The sequence below is a fragment of the Lepidochelys kempii genome, chromosome 22 (genome assembly GCF_965140265.1).
Source record: "Lepidochelys kempii isolate rLepKem1 chromosome 22, rLepKem1.hap2, whole genome shotgun sequence".
Lineage (NCBI taxonomy): Eukaryota > Metazoa > Chordata > Testudines > Cheloniidae > Lepidochelys > Lepidochelys kempii.
In genome coordinates this window covers 16,189,292-16,200,547 of record NC_133277.1, presented here as the reverse complement: position 1 = coordinate 16,200,547, position 11,256 = coordinate 16,189,292, and the positions used below count along the sequence as shown (strand labels likewise).

General features: G+C 50.1%; 1 protein-coding gene across 5 annotated transcripts in view; it reads left to right on the top strand.

The window, feature by feature from the left end:
* Window positions 1–9,123: 9,123 nt before the first annotated feature.
* The window catches only part of USP28 (ubiquitin specific peptidase 28), a 42,159-nt gene continuing 40,026 nt past the window's right edge, over window positions 9,124–11,256 (top strand). For 4 of the 5 annotated variants that reach the window (XM_073320525.1, XM_073320522.1, XM_073320521.1 and 1 more), the window contains exon 1: window positions 9,125–9,230. In XM_073320525.1, the coding sequence (XP_073176626.1) occupies window positions 9,171–9,230 (60 nt within the window). In that variant the 5' untranslated portion in view covers window positions 9,125–9,170. Of the gene's footprint in view, window positions 9,231–11,256 lie in introns of all 5 variants that reach the window. The other variant, XM_073320520.1, reaches the window with a different exon arrangement.

Here is an 11,256-nt window from a genome sequence, read left to right as displayed (position 1 = left end):
CCATCACAACCTTCATTAACTAAAGTACCGTCAGCCTCGGGATCCCCAGCTTTATTATTCTTAGCAGGTAGACAATTGCTGCTAGAGCATGTGTCGCTTTTTGGTGACATTGATACCAAAGCAGTTCAGTGGATGCTAATCCCACGCTGTCCATCCTTCTGGAATACACTATGTGAGCTGGCCTTCCACTTCTGCAGTCATCTGAGTCTGCAGTTCTCTTCCCTCCATGCAGCCTCTCTCTCTAAGTCGGTCGATGTCTCTGTTGGTCATCAAATTGACGCATGTGTGTTTTATGAACGTTCTTCTCCTGGACTCCTTCTTTAAATCCACCCTCCCTAACTACAGAACAATCCTCTCCTCCACTGACCTTGGCTGTGATGGGGGAAGATCTGCCTACCCACCACATAATTCTTCTGTGCTCAGTTTTCTCTGTATTTCTCTTCTTGGATTAAGGAGAGGGAAAGGAAAGGCTTTGCCTATGGTAGACAACTTCAGGAAAAGGGTCTGCTTAGCTTTTGCAAATAGCAACTCCGGATGTATTCTCAGAGATTCTGAAAGGGATCCACTCCCTTAAGAGGGCATTACATGGAGTCACTATTGCATGCTGAGGATGGGGAGAGCGGGAGTAGGTGTCTGGAAGGGCCTCTTCTCTCTAAGCACTAAAGTGGTTTTGACTGGAACTCCATAGAAAGGAGCCAATTGCTGTGAGACCACGCTGAAAGGAGAGGAAGGATGCAGCACTGGGAGCCGGTAAGAAATGTGAGGTTTCAGAGTAACAGCCGTGTTAGTCTGTATTCGCAAAAAGAAAAGGAGTACTTGTGGCACCTTAGAGACTCTAAGTCTCTAAGGTGCCACAAGTACTCCTTTTCTTTTTAAGAAATGTGAAGAATTTGGTATGTGTCATAGAACAGAAGAATGGGATTCACTGAGTCTGCCTGATGTCCTGTGTTCCTTTCCTATTCTTCGCTTCCCTAGATGGCTGGACAGGCTGGGGTATGTCACTTGATGTCACCTGCTGGTTGGCACAAAAGCAGCAAGGTTAAATTGTTCATCCTCTTCTACACCCAAACTACTTCAGATTAGTTCTATCATCTTGATTTTGTTCTCTGACACACTCTACCCCACGCCCAGACCCGTTTTCCTTCTCTTGTCCTCCAGGTTGCACCTTGAGGTCGCCCTGTTCCCCGTGCTTTGGAGAGCTGGCTCAGCTTTCTCCAAAGCATGTCAGCATCGCTCCTGAGCTGGCTGGCTGCAGAGCTGTAAGATACATCCGCCCCCACCCCCAGGGGCTATGCACTCCTGTTCCTGGAAGGATTGGACAAGAGGCCAGAAGAGGTCTGCAGAGGAGCTGAGATGGGGTGCTGGGGAACTTTCCAAGAGAAACTGAGTGTGTTGCCTCATGGGGAGACAGTGTCATTGTCTAGATACTCCAGCAATGGGAACTTGGGAAACACCAGACACACAGAGTACATCTACATTGCATTAAAAGACCTGCGGCAGACCTGGGCCCGCTGACTCAGACTCATGGGGCTTGGGTTGCGGGGCTAAAAATTGCAGTGTAGATGCTCAGGCTTGGGCTTGGAGCCTGAGCTCTGGGATCCATCCATCCCTCATGGGGTCCCACAGCCTGGGCTCCAGACCAAGCGCTGTACGTCTACACTGATTTTTAGCCCAGGCAGCCACAACCATGCTACAGGTAGACATACTGATAGGGGTCACTGCGGAGCAACATGAGACATCTCCCTCCTGAAGGAGCTGGTTGTGCTGCCATCCCAGAGACATAAAGAGCCTTGAACTTGCCCTCTTGCCTACTGCTTGGTGAATCCTTGCCAAGGGTCTGGGGTAAGCTCTGCTGGGAATGCTTCCTTTCATCTCCTGTGCTCGGTTGCCCTCTGCATTCAATTCACTAGGAAGGCAGTGATGTAGCTGTGGCCCCTCCCAAATGGATGGCTGCCTTAACAGGCTGCGGAAGAGTTTATTATGCAAACGTAATAAACATAATAAGGGATGTGTTTATTATGCAAACAGCAACTGAGTTATGCGTCTTTTAAGACTACTAAATAGTTTTTAATTACTGCTATATCAGTAAATCCCATAAATATGCAAATGCAATTAGTTCACAAAATAGGCCCTAAATATCTTTATTCCTCTCCAACAAAGTTCTTTGAAGTTAATCGCCAGCTCCCTTTGTTCACTCCCTTGGCAGTTGTGCTGAAATTGATGGGAATTATGACAGATGTACAAATTCAGGGGTACCAGATTTTTTTCTGAGTGTCACATCTGGACAGGCAGGGACAGAAGACTGGGGGAGGGGGTGGTAAAAGCAGGTTGAGGGGCTGTTCCCTTCCAAACAGTAAGCTAGATCATCTTATATTTTACATGCCACATTTGTGCTCCGTGCTGTTCAAGACACGGATCTCAAGATAGCACTACACAGCCCATAACTAGAGCTGGCCAGACGATGACAATTCTGGTTCAGGACAACTTTTTGAGGTCTCAGAACTTGTATGTTTGGCATTGGAATGAAAACAGGACCTTTCAAATGATTGCATGAAATGCAAGTGTGCCGAAAAGGACAGGCTTTCAATTCCTCTCTCTTGCTCTGGTTAGAAATGAGCAGAGCGCCCTGGACCTCAGAAACTGTCCCAGCAAAAACTTAGTTGAAATTGACACGTGCCTGTGAAAACATTTCAACTTTGACAAAACAGCATATTTCAACAAAAATACATTTAGTCAAAAATGTTCAAACCAGCTCTACTTCCAGCTTACGAAAGCAAGCATAGAAAAAGAAGATGCACTGGCAGTCATTGTAAGTGTACTTTAATACTCTTATGCAAAGTCATTTTTCCTGTCCTTAGGAGTTTGGACTTCCTAAGATATTCCATATCTCCAGATCAACCTATTCCTCCTGCTCCTTCTTTCTCAGTACAACACTTCTATGTGGAGATGTGGCTCTCTGGAACCTGCAAGTCCTGTAAGTAACCAACAGGAGATGCTCCTTCTGGAATGTGCTTTATTTAGTATGTTTGGGTCAGATTTTTTTAAAGCATTTATTTAGGCACCTAACGATGCAGACAGGACACACAAAAACACGTTGGTCTCTAACTCAATGGGATTTTAAATACCTTTTAAAAATATGGCCCTTTGTGTTGTGGAAAGAGAGTCAGCTATTCACTGCATCTTACCACCAGGAAGTGGTTTCGTGTATGTCTGGATTTACTTATTTCATCTGAGCTGCTTCAACTACGTCTGTTTCATAAACTGCCACTCATTACCTGTTTCAGGTTAAGGTGATAGGAGACACTGGAATTAACACAGTTGAATGACAGAGCTTGACTTCACAGAAAGGCGGTGACTTCCCAGGAGCAGAGGCCTACACCTAGTTTGCTAAGATGAAGCATGTTGCAGCTAGCCACATTTTTAACAAGGAACAGCAACTGATGGGGAGAACCTCTCCCAACAAGCAGTGCTTCATCTTAAGTAGCTTCATGCTTGAACTTTCCACTCAGATGTAGCTGGAGCATTGCATGTTGGAAGCAGCAGTTTGCAAAGGATGCAGTTAAATACAGGAGAACCTCACAGTTACGAACACATCAGGAATGGAGCCTGTTCGTAACTCTGAGGCAGCCGAGCTCCCAGTGGGGAGCCAAGAAGCTTGGTGTGGCTGCCCCCTGTTCCTGGCAGGGGGAGATCCATGCCTAAGGCCAGTCAACTGCTGTGCTCCCACTGGGGAGCAGAAAGGCCAGGTGGAAGCCCAGCTGGGAGTGGGAAGCTAAGGTCTTGGGGTGCAGCAGGACTCTCTGCGGGAGTAGAGAGCCCAGGTGGCAGCCTGACTTGGAGTGGAGACTGGGCAGCAGCCTGACTGGGAAGCCAGGAACTGGCTTTCTTGTCAGTTTCACTGCTCCAGGATGACAGGCAATAAATTAAGTAATGCAATTTCTACAGGGACATTGCATTGTCTTAACTACTCCCACATAAGACTTACACCTCTTGTGGAGGTGGAGTTATTAGGTTGGTGTAGTAAGGCACTTACAGCAGTGGGAGCAAGGCCATAGGGTGTACGCTGACCTAATGAGGTCGATGTAAGGCAGCTTATGTTGACCGAGCGCTGTAGCATAGACCAGGCCTAAATGGAAGTACCAGCTAAACTGTTTGTTTTACGAAATCCGCATAGTCAGAGCGCCACCTTGTGGCCCTGGTGACAAACTTGGCTTTTTTTTCCCCTCTTTTTTTTTGGCTGTTATTGTCATGATCAGCCCTGGAAAAATGTGATCGGGTGAGATGGTGATCCCATACTGTGGAAACCAACTATGTTAAACATGCTTCTTTTTTTGTAACAGAAAATCAACAATGATTCATGAGAAGATGACCGAGAGAACTCTTTGTAAATGTGTGTCCTCTTACTATGGGAGTGCTATTGGATTCTCTATTGTTTTGTTTTGTTTTGAACTTCCCTTCCTGAAATTAGGTTGATGTGTTCTTCAGGGTAAGGAGGGGTTGGGCATATCCCCTTGCCCAGATGCTATTACTGCACCCCCTGGATAAGGCTGGGCTCAAGTAGTGGCCACAAATTTTGCCATGTGGTGGCTGCTTAGTGGACTGTATGAAAAGAGTTTGGGCTCAGGCCATTCCCCACTAGATAACAGTCCAAACCATATCAAGCACCAATACAACTGGCCCTCTTGTTGTCAATCCCAACAGAGAAGTCCTGCAGCATGAATTCCCCTCTCTCTTGAGGAGACCCCTCCTGCAGTTCAGGCGAGAGGCATAGGGGCAGTGTGCAGAATGGCAGGAGCTTGCCCTGCTGGTGCTTGTGCTGTACCTGCCCTGTGGATAAATGGAGGACTTCATTCTCTGGGGTTACTTACTTGATGTCTTCACCAGCATGCGCTTCATAGAATATCAGGGTTGGAAGGGACCTCAGGAGATCATCTAGTCCAACCCCCTGCTCAAAGCAGGACCAATCCCCAATTAAATCATCCCAGCCAGGGCCCTGTCAAGCCTGACCTTAAAACCTCCAAGGAAGGAGATTCTACCACCTCCCTAGGTAACGCATTCCAGTGTTTCACCACCCTTCTAGTGAAAGCTTTTCCTAATATCCAACCTAAACCTCCCCCACTGCAACTCAAGACCATTACTCCTTGTCCTGTCCTCTTCTACCACTGAGAATAGTCTAGAACCATCCTCTCTGGAACCACCTCTCAGGTAGTTGAAAGCAACTATCAAATCCCCCCTCATTCTTCTCTTCTGCAGACTAAACAATCCCAGTTCCCTCAGCCTCTCCTCATAAGTCATGTGTTCCAGACCCCTAATCATTTTTGTTGCCTTTCGCTGGCCTCTCTCCAATTTATCCACATCCTTCTTGTAGTGTGGGGCCCAAAACTGGACACAGTACTCCAGATGAGGCCTCACCAATGTCGAATAGAGGGGAACGATCACGTCCCTCAATCTGCTCGCTATGCCCCTACTTATACATCCCAAAATGCCATTGGCCTTCTTGGCAACAAGGGCACACTGCTGACTCATATCCAGCTTCTCGTCCACTGTCACCCCTAGGTCCTTTTCCGCAGAACTGCTGCCTAGCCATTCGGTCCCTAGTCTGTAGCTGTGCATTGGGTTCTTCCATCCTAAGTGCAGTACGCTGCACTTATCCTTATTGAACCTCATCAGATTTCTTTTGGCCCAATCCTCCAATTTGTCTAGGTCCCTCTGTATCCTATCCCTGCCCTCCAGCGTATCTACCACTCCTCCCAGTTTAGTATCATCCGCAAATTTGCTGAGAGTGCAATCCACACCATCCTCCAGATCATTTATGAAGATATTGAACAAAACCGGCCCCAGGACCGACCCCTGGGGCACTCCACTTGACACCGGCTGCCAACTAGACATGGAGCCATTGATCACTACCCGATTGATTCACATATCAATTTAAAAGTTAGACAAGAGCGTAAACTGTAGCAGCCTCAAGTTAGAGTGGTCATTCATGTAACTTTTCTAATGAATTACCCTGCTGTTAATGAAAAGTACATTGCTCTAGAATGCTGGCAGATTAAAAAATACAGCCTGGATTTTTTTCCTGATGAAAGGATACTTTGCACCACATAATCAGCAGAGAGGGAATCTAAAGTTAGTATGCTGCCTACAGGCTGACCACCATGGGGGGGAGGGAGTATCTTCCTCTGGTGTACAGTTTCTCTGCCACATCCCTCCTGCTGCAGATGGTGTGGCCAGAGAAATGTGGGTTAGACCAGCCTCAAATGCCAGACTGCCCCCTTGGCTGCTCCAGTTTACACCACTGGTTTGGTCTGGTACAAATCCAGCCTAAGATCAGGAATGCACAAATGGATTAAAGCTAGTTTGGCACCCCTTCTTGTGACTTAGGCTATCACCCATAGCAGGGGATTTTGCCCCATATGTATATTTTTTGCAAATACACTTCTTCCCTGCGTCATATCAGTAAAACAGCCTGAATTTTACCATTCTCCTTTATTTCCTCCATTGATGTGGGCATGTTTTTCACTTCACTGAGCTTGGCCAGTGAACAAAACAACTGAGTTTCATTTCTGTTGCTTTCTGGACACTTTTCTAGCTTTCCCACGCTAAGCCCAAGCTGCAGTGTTTGGTTTTCCCACAGGGCCAGGGGCATGTTTACAGCCAAACAAGCACTGTCTTCATTGACATATTTTCAAAACAATTTCATGACAATATTTCTGGGAAGGCTAAATGCTTTCAAAATATTTTGTTACAAAACTTAATGTGCCTGCCAGTGAAAGGGGTGGCAGCACCAGAATAAGGCATGTTTCACCAAAACCTTGAGAATTACACTTTGTGAACATGAGAGGACAAAAGCCCAGCATTGCAACAGTTGCAGTCCCATAAATAAAATATCATGTAGTCCTCTAGTCTAAAACACCAACCAGCACAGAGAGTTTCCAGGGCTGATTCTCTCCTCCTATTATTCTTTAGATTGCAGTAGCACCTGGGAGCCCCAGTGTATGGGCTAGGACCCCCTGTGTTAGGTGCTGTACAAGATGGTCCATCCCCAAGAGCTTACAATCTTAGTAACGAGGGCTCAGGTTTACAACGCTCAAAATGAATATGTAGCCCAGCAGCAATATCTAAAGAACTGGAGCTTGGCTAGCCAGTATGATAGTTAACCAGCTTAAACAGGTGAGGAGGTTTTCAGGTGATGGTTTGAAGGGACCCAGTGATGTTAACAGTGCAGTGGTGTTTGGACAGTCTGAACTAGACAGAATCTGCTAACTTTCAGAGCATGTAGCCAGGTCTATCCTTTTATGAGGGTTGCTGTGGAAGGGAATACTGTTTAAGGAAAGGGGGGAAGATGGGCCACTGGTTAGAGCACTAGCTTAGGATGGGGTGCTTCTGATGAAAGGACACTTTGCACCACATAATCAGCAGAGAGGTTAAATCTCTGATCTGCCACAGATGACCTGTAAGTAAGATGACTGGTAGGTAAGTACTTAGCCTCCCTGTGCCTCAGTTCCCGATGTGTAAAATGGGGCTAATAGCACTCCCCAAACTGCATTAAGGACTGTGAGGTGCTCAGACAGTGGGAAACGTGGGCCACTAACTCCCCTCGATAGATAGCTGTATGGCCTCATGGATGCTTGTTTGCTTTTCATAGGGATTACAGCGCGTTGAGCTTTCTGTGGGCTGCCTGGAGTACGAGAGCAGGGCCTCTCGTGGTAATACGTTCCTCTAGACCACGGGAGGGGATGGAGCTGGCGGAGTGGCCTAGCGACGCCTGGGGCGAGGCAGGGCTGTGACATAGCCAGGGCTCAGTAGGCGGGGGGCAGATGTGCTAGGGTGGTATGAGGCTGTGGGAAGCTGGGGGTGCTGGAGCGGGGGTGTGGGAACGTGGCCCCCTCGCCTCGGGCCAGAGCCTCAGCCTGCTGTGCCCAGGCTCCAACCTGGTGCGGGTGCCACGGCCGGGTGCTGGCTTGCAGGGGGCGGTGTGTGAGGGGGCGACACAGGGACTGGGTCTGTGCCCGCCTCAGGGAGCTTCCTGGAGGCTGTACCCACTGAGCAGGTGGGGGGGGCTGTGCCCACTGAAGAGTGTGTGTGGGGGGGTCTGTACCCACTGAGCAGGTGGGGGGGGCTGTGCCCACTGAAGAGTGTGTGTGGGGGTCTGTGCCCACTGAGCAGGTGGGGGAGGTGTCTGTGCCCACTGATGAGTGTGTGTGGGGGGTCTGTACCCACTGAGCAGGTGGGGGGGGTGTCTGTACCCACTGATGAGTGTGTGGGGGGGTCTGTGCCCACTGAGCAGGTGGGGGGGTCTGTGCCCACTGATGAGTGTGTGGGGGGGGGTCTGTGCCCACTGAGCAGGTGGGGGGGGTGTCTGTGCCCACTGATGAGTGTGTGGGGGGGGTCTGTGCCCACTGAGCAGGTGGGGGGTCTGTGCCCACTGATGAGTGTGTGTGGGGGGGTCTGTGCCCACTGATGAGTGTGTGGGGGGGGTCTGTGCCCACTGAGCAGGTGGGGGGTCTGTGCCCACTGATGAGTGTGTGTGGGGGGGTCTGTGCCCACTGATGAGTGTGTGTGGGGGGTCTGTGCCCACTGAGCAGGTGGGGGGGTCTGTGCCCACTGATGAGTGTGTGTGGGGGGGTCTGTGCCCACTGATGAGTGTGTGGGGGGGGTCTGTGCCCACTGAGCAGGTGGGGGGGGTGTCTGTGCCCACTGATGAGTGTGTGTGGGGGGTCTGTGCCCACTGAGCAGGTGGGGGGTCTGTGCCCACTGATGAGTGTGTGTGGGGGGGTCTGTGCCCACTGAGCAGGTGGGGGGGTCTGTGCCCACTGAGTGTGTGTGGGGGGTCTGTGCCCACTGAGCAGGTGGGGGGGTCTGTGCCCACTGATGAGTGTGTGGGGGGGTGTCTGTGCCCATTGATGAGTGTGGGGGGAGGGGGTCTGTGTCCATTGAGCAGGTGGTGGTGGGGGCTGTACCCATTGATGGGGGGGGGTCTGTGCCCACTGACGAGTGGGGGGGGTCTGTGCCCGGCGGGGGCGCGCTGCGTGCCCAGCCCCGGCGGGGGGGGAGGGGAAGGTGCTCGGCAGGGTTGAGGAGCGAGCGGGCGGGCGCGGCCCCGGGCGGCGGGGGCGCGCGCGGCGTTTCCCGCGGGCGGCGGCGGCGGCGGCGGCCGAGCGGGGCCCGGGATGACGGCGGAGCTGCAGGCCGCGGCCGCGGCGGGCGGCGCCGAGAGCCAGGGCACCACGGTGAGGGCCGGCGGGGTAGCAATGGGCTCCTGCTCACCTGGGGGGGGGGCTGATAGGCCTGTGAGGGGAGCCCCGCCCCGCCCCGGGGAGCGCGCGCCGCCGCCGCCGCTTGCGGGCCGAGATTTGGATGCGAGGCCCTGGGGGGCAGGCCCGGCCCGAGGCTCTGGTTTGGGTCCCGCCCCCGGGGATAGACCGGGCGGCGGGGGCCGGGGGGTCCTGGCCAGGAGGGTCCCGCTGCCGCCGGGCTCTGGTCTGTTCCATAACCGCTGCCCTCCGCCGCCTTGGGCGCGTTCCCGCTCCCCGGGGTGACCTCGGGGGTGAGGGCCTCGGGGCGCTGCCCCCCAGCTGTGGCCTTCAGGGGCGATGGGCGTTCCCCTCGCCCGGCGTCTGCCACCCGCAGAGCCGCCGGGTGACGGGGCCCAGGGGGGCGGGGGTTCGTCCCCTGGCGAAAGCTGCTCCCACCACAAAAAAGGCTAATTCCTTCCTTTAGTCCTGTTGTCGCCCGTCAAAAGTATTCCAGGCCAAAGAGACTCGCACCCAGGAAAGTTCAACCCATGCGCTTTCCTTTGCCGTCTTTTAAGTTAATACATTAAAAAAGTTACTATAATATGTGGCATGTACACACCGCACGTACCCGTTCAGTGCATTTTGCAAACTTCTTTGCTTTGCATGCTTATCACAAAATTAGCCCCGTTGTCCTGTTTACTTTATTGGGCGTTCATGATGCCGTCAGTTTATTTTTTGAAGGGCAAGAGATCTCTTTGGAAGACTTGCAGCATCTTTGAGGAATGATGATGTTTCCTATAATACAGGGATGATTTGCTGTGTATGGACAGATGCGAACATGAGTCATGTTCTGTCATCATTGTGCTGCACTAACATCCATGGATTTGTGGCTTAACATTGTACGTGATTTTAAAGCAATTTATGTTAGCTAGCTAGTGTCAAATGGGAAGAATTTTAAGATTTGAGAGATCAAAGATATTAATAAAAAGAAAAGGAGGACTTGTGGCACCTTAGAGACTAACCAATTTATTTGAGCATAAGCTTTCGTGAGCTACAGCTCACTTCATCAGATGCATGATGCATTTCTTTTTGCAAATATAGACTAACACAGCTGCTACTCTGAAACCTGATATTAATAAAGTTTTCTTCAGCTTTTTAATGGAAGTGCCTTAAACCTAAGCATGAATGTTCCTCTCGACTGGTTGGACTGAAATCTTTCGTGATGTCTTCATTTTCTTCACCACATCTGTGCATCTGAGACAGAATGGACACAGCTTTCAGAACACCTTGACTATGGAGCTTCATGTGTCTGTTGAAGATCTTGCTTGGGAGTGACTGTACCCAAGTCCACCCTGTATTCACACCCTACGCACTGTTCTAATAATCTTTGTTCACAGTATGCCTTGTAAGGTATCATTTGAAAACTAATAACCTGCTGGTCAGTAATGTCATGGTGAAATATATGTGGCAACGTTATATGTAAAGTTATGAACATAAGTTAAAATCACGATTGAAGTGTGTTTACTAGACAAGGTTGGGGAGTGGGTAAACCTGTTTCTCAAAGACAAAGGACAAAGCTGATGCTTCTAGCCAGGTGTCATCAAAGCTGATGGGCAGTCATTTATCAAATGGTCATTCTTTGCCAAGGAAAGGGGGCAGGAACAAACAGATATGCATCTTAGCAAACAACTCTATGGAACCTCTTTCACCACTAGGTTTCTTGATTCCATCCCCACAGCAGGAATGAACTTTATTTAGGGGTAACCCTCAGGAAAATGCTTTTCAAAGGTTGATTGAACTGTAAAGTGAGGGGCAAAAACACCCCAAATTATCTTTCCCTATCCATCTCTTGCCTTTTCACCCAAAAGACAAAAGAAACAACCATTGGACTTTGGGAGCAGATCCTGGCCTGAGAATTTGGTCAGCAATGTAGCTGGAAGCATGTGATAAGGGTCTTCATCTTGAACCAAGTTGAACTTGTTAAGTTTAGTACTAGGAAGCATTTTATCTTTTTCTCTTG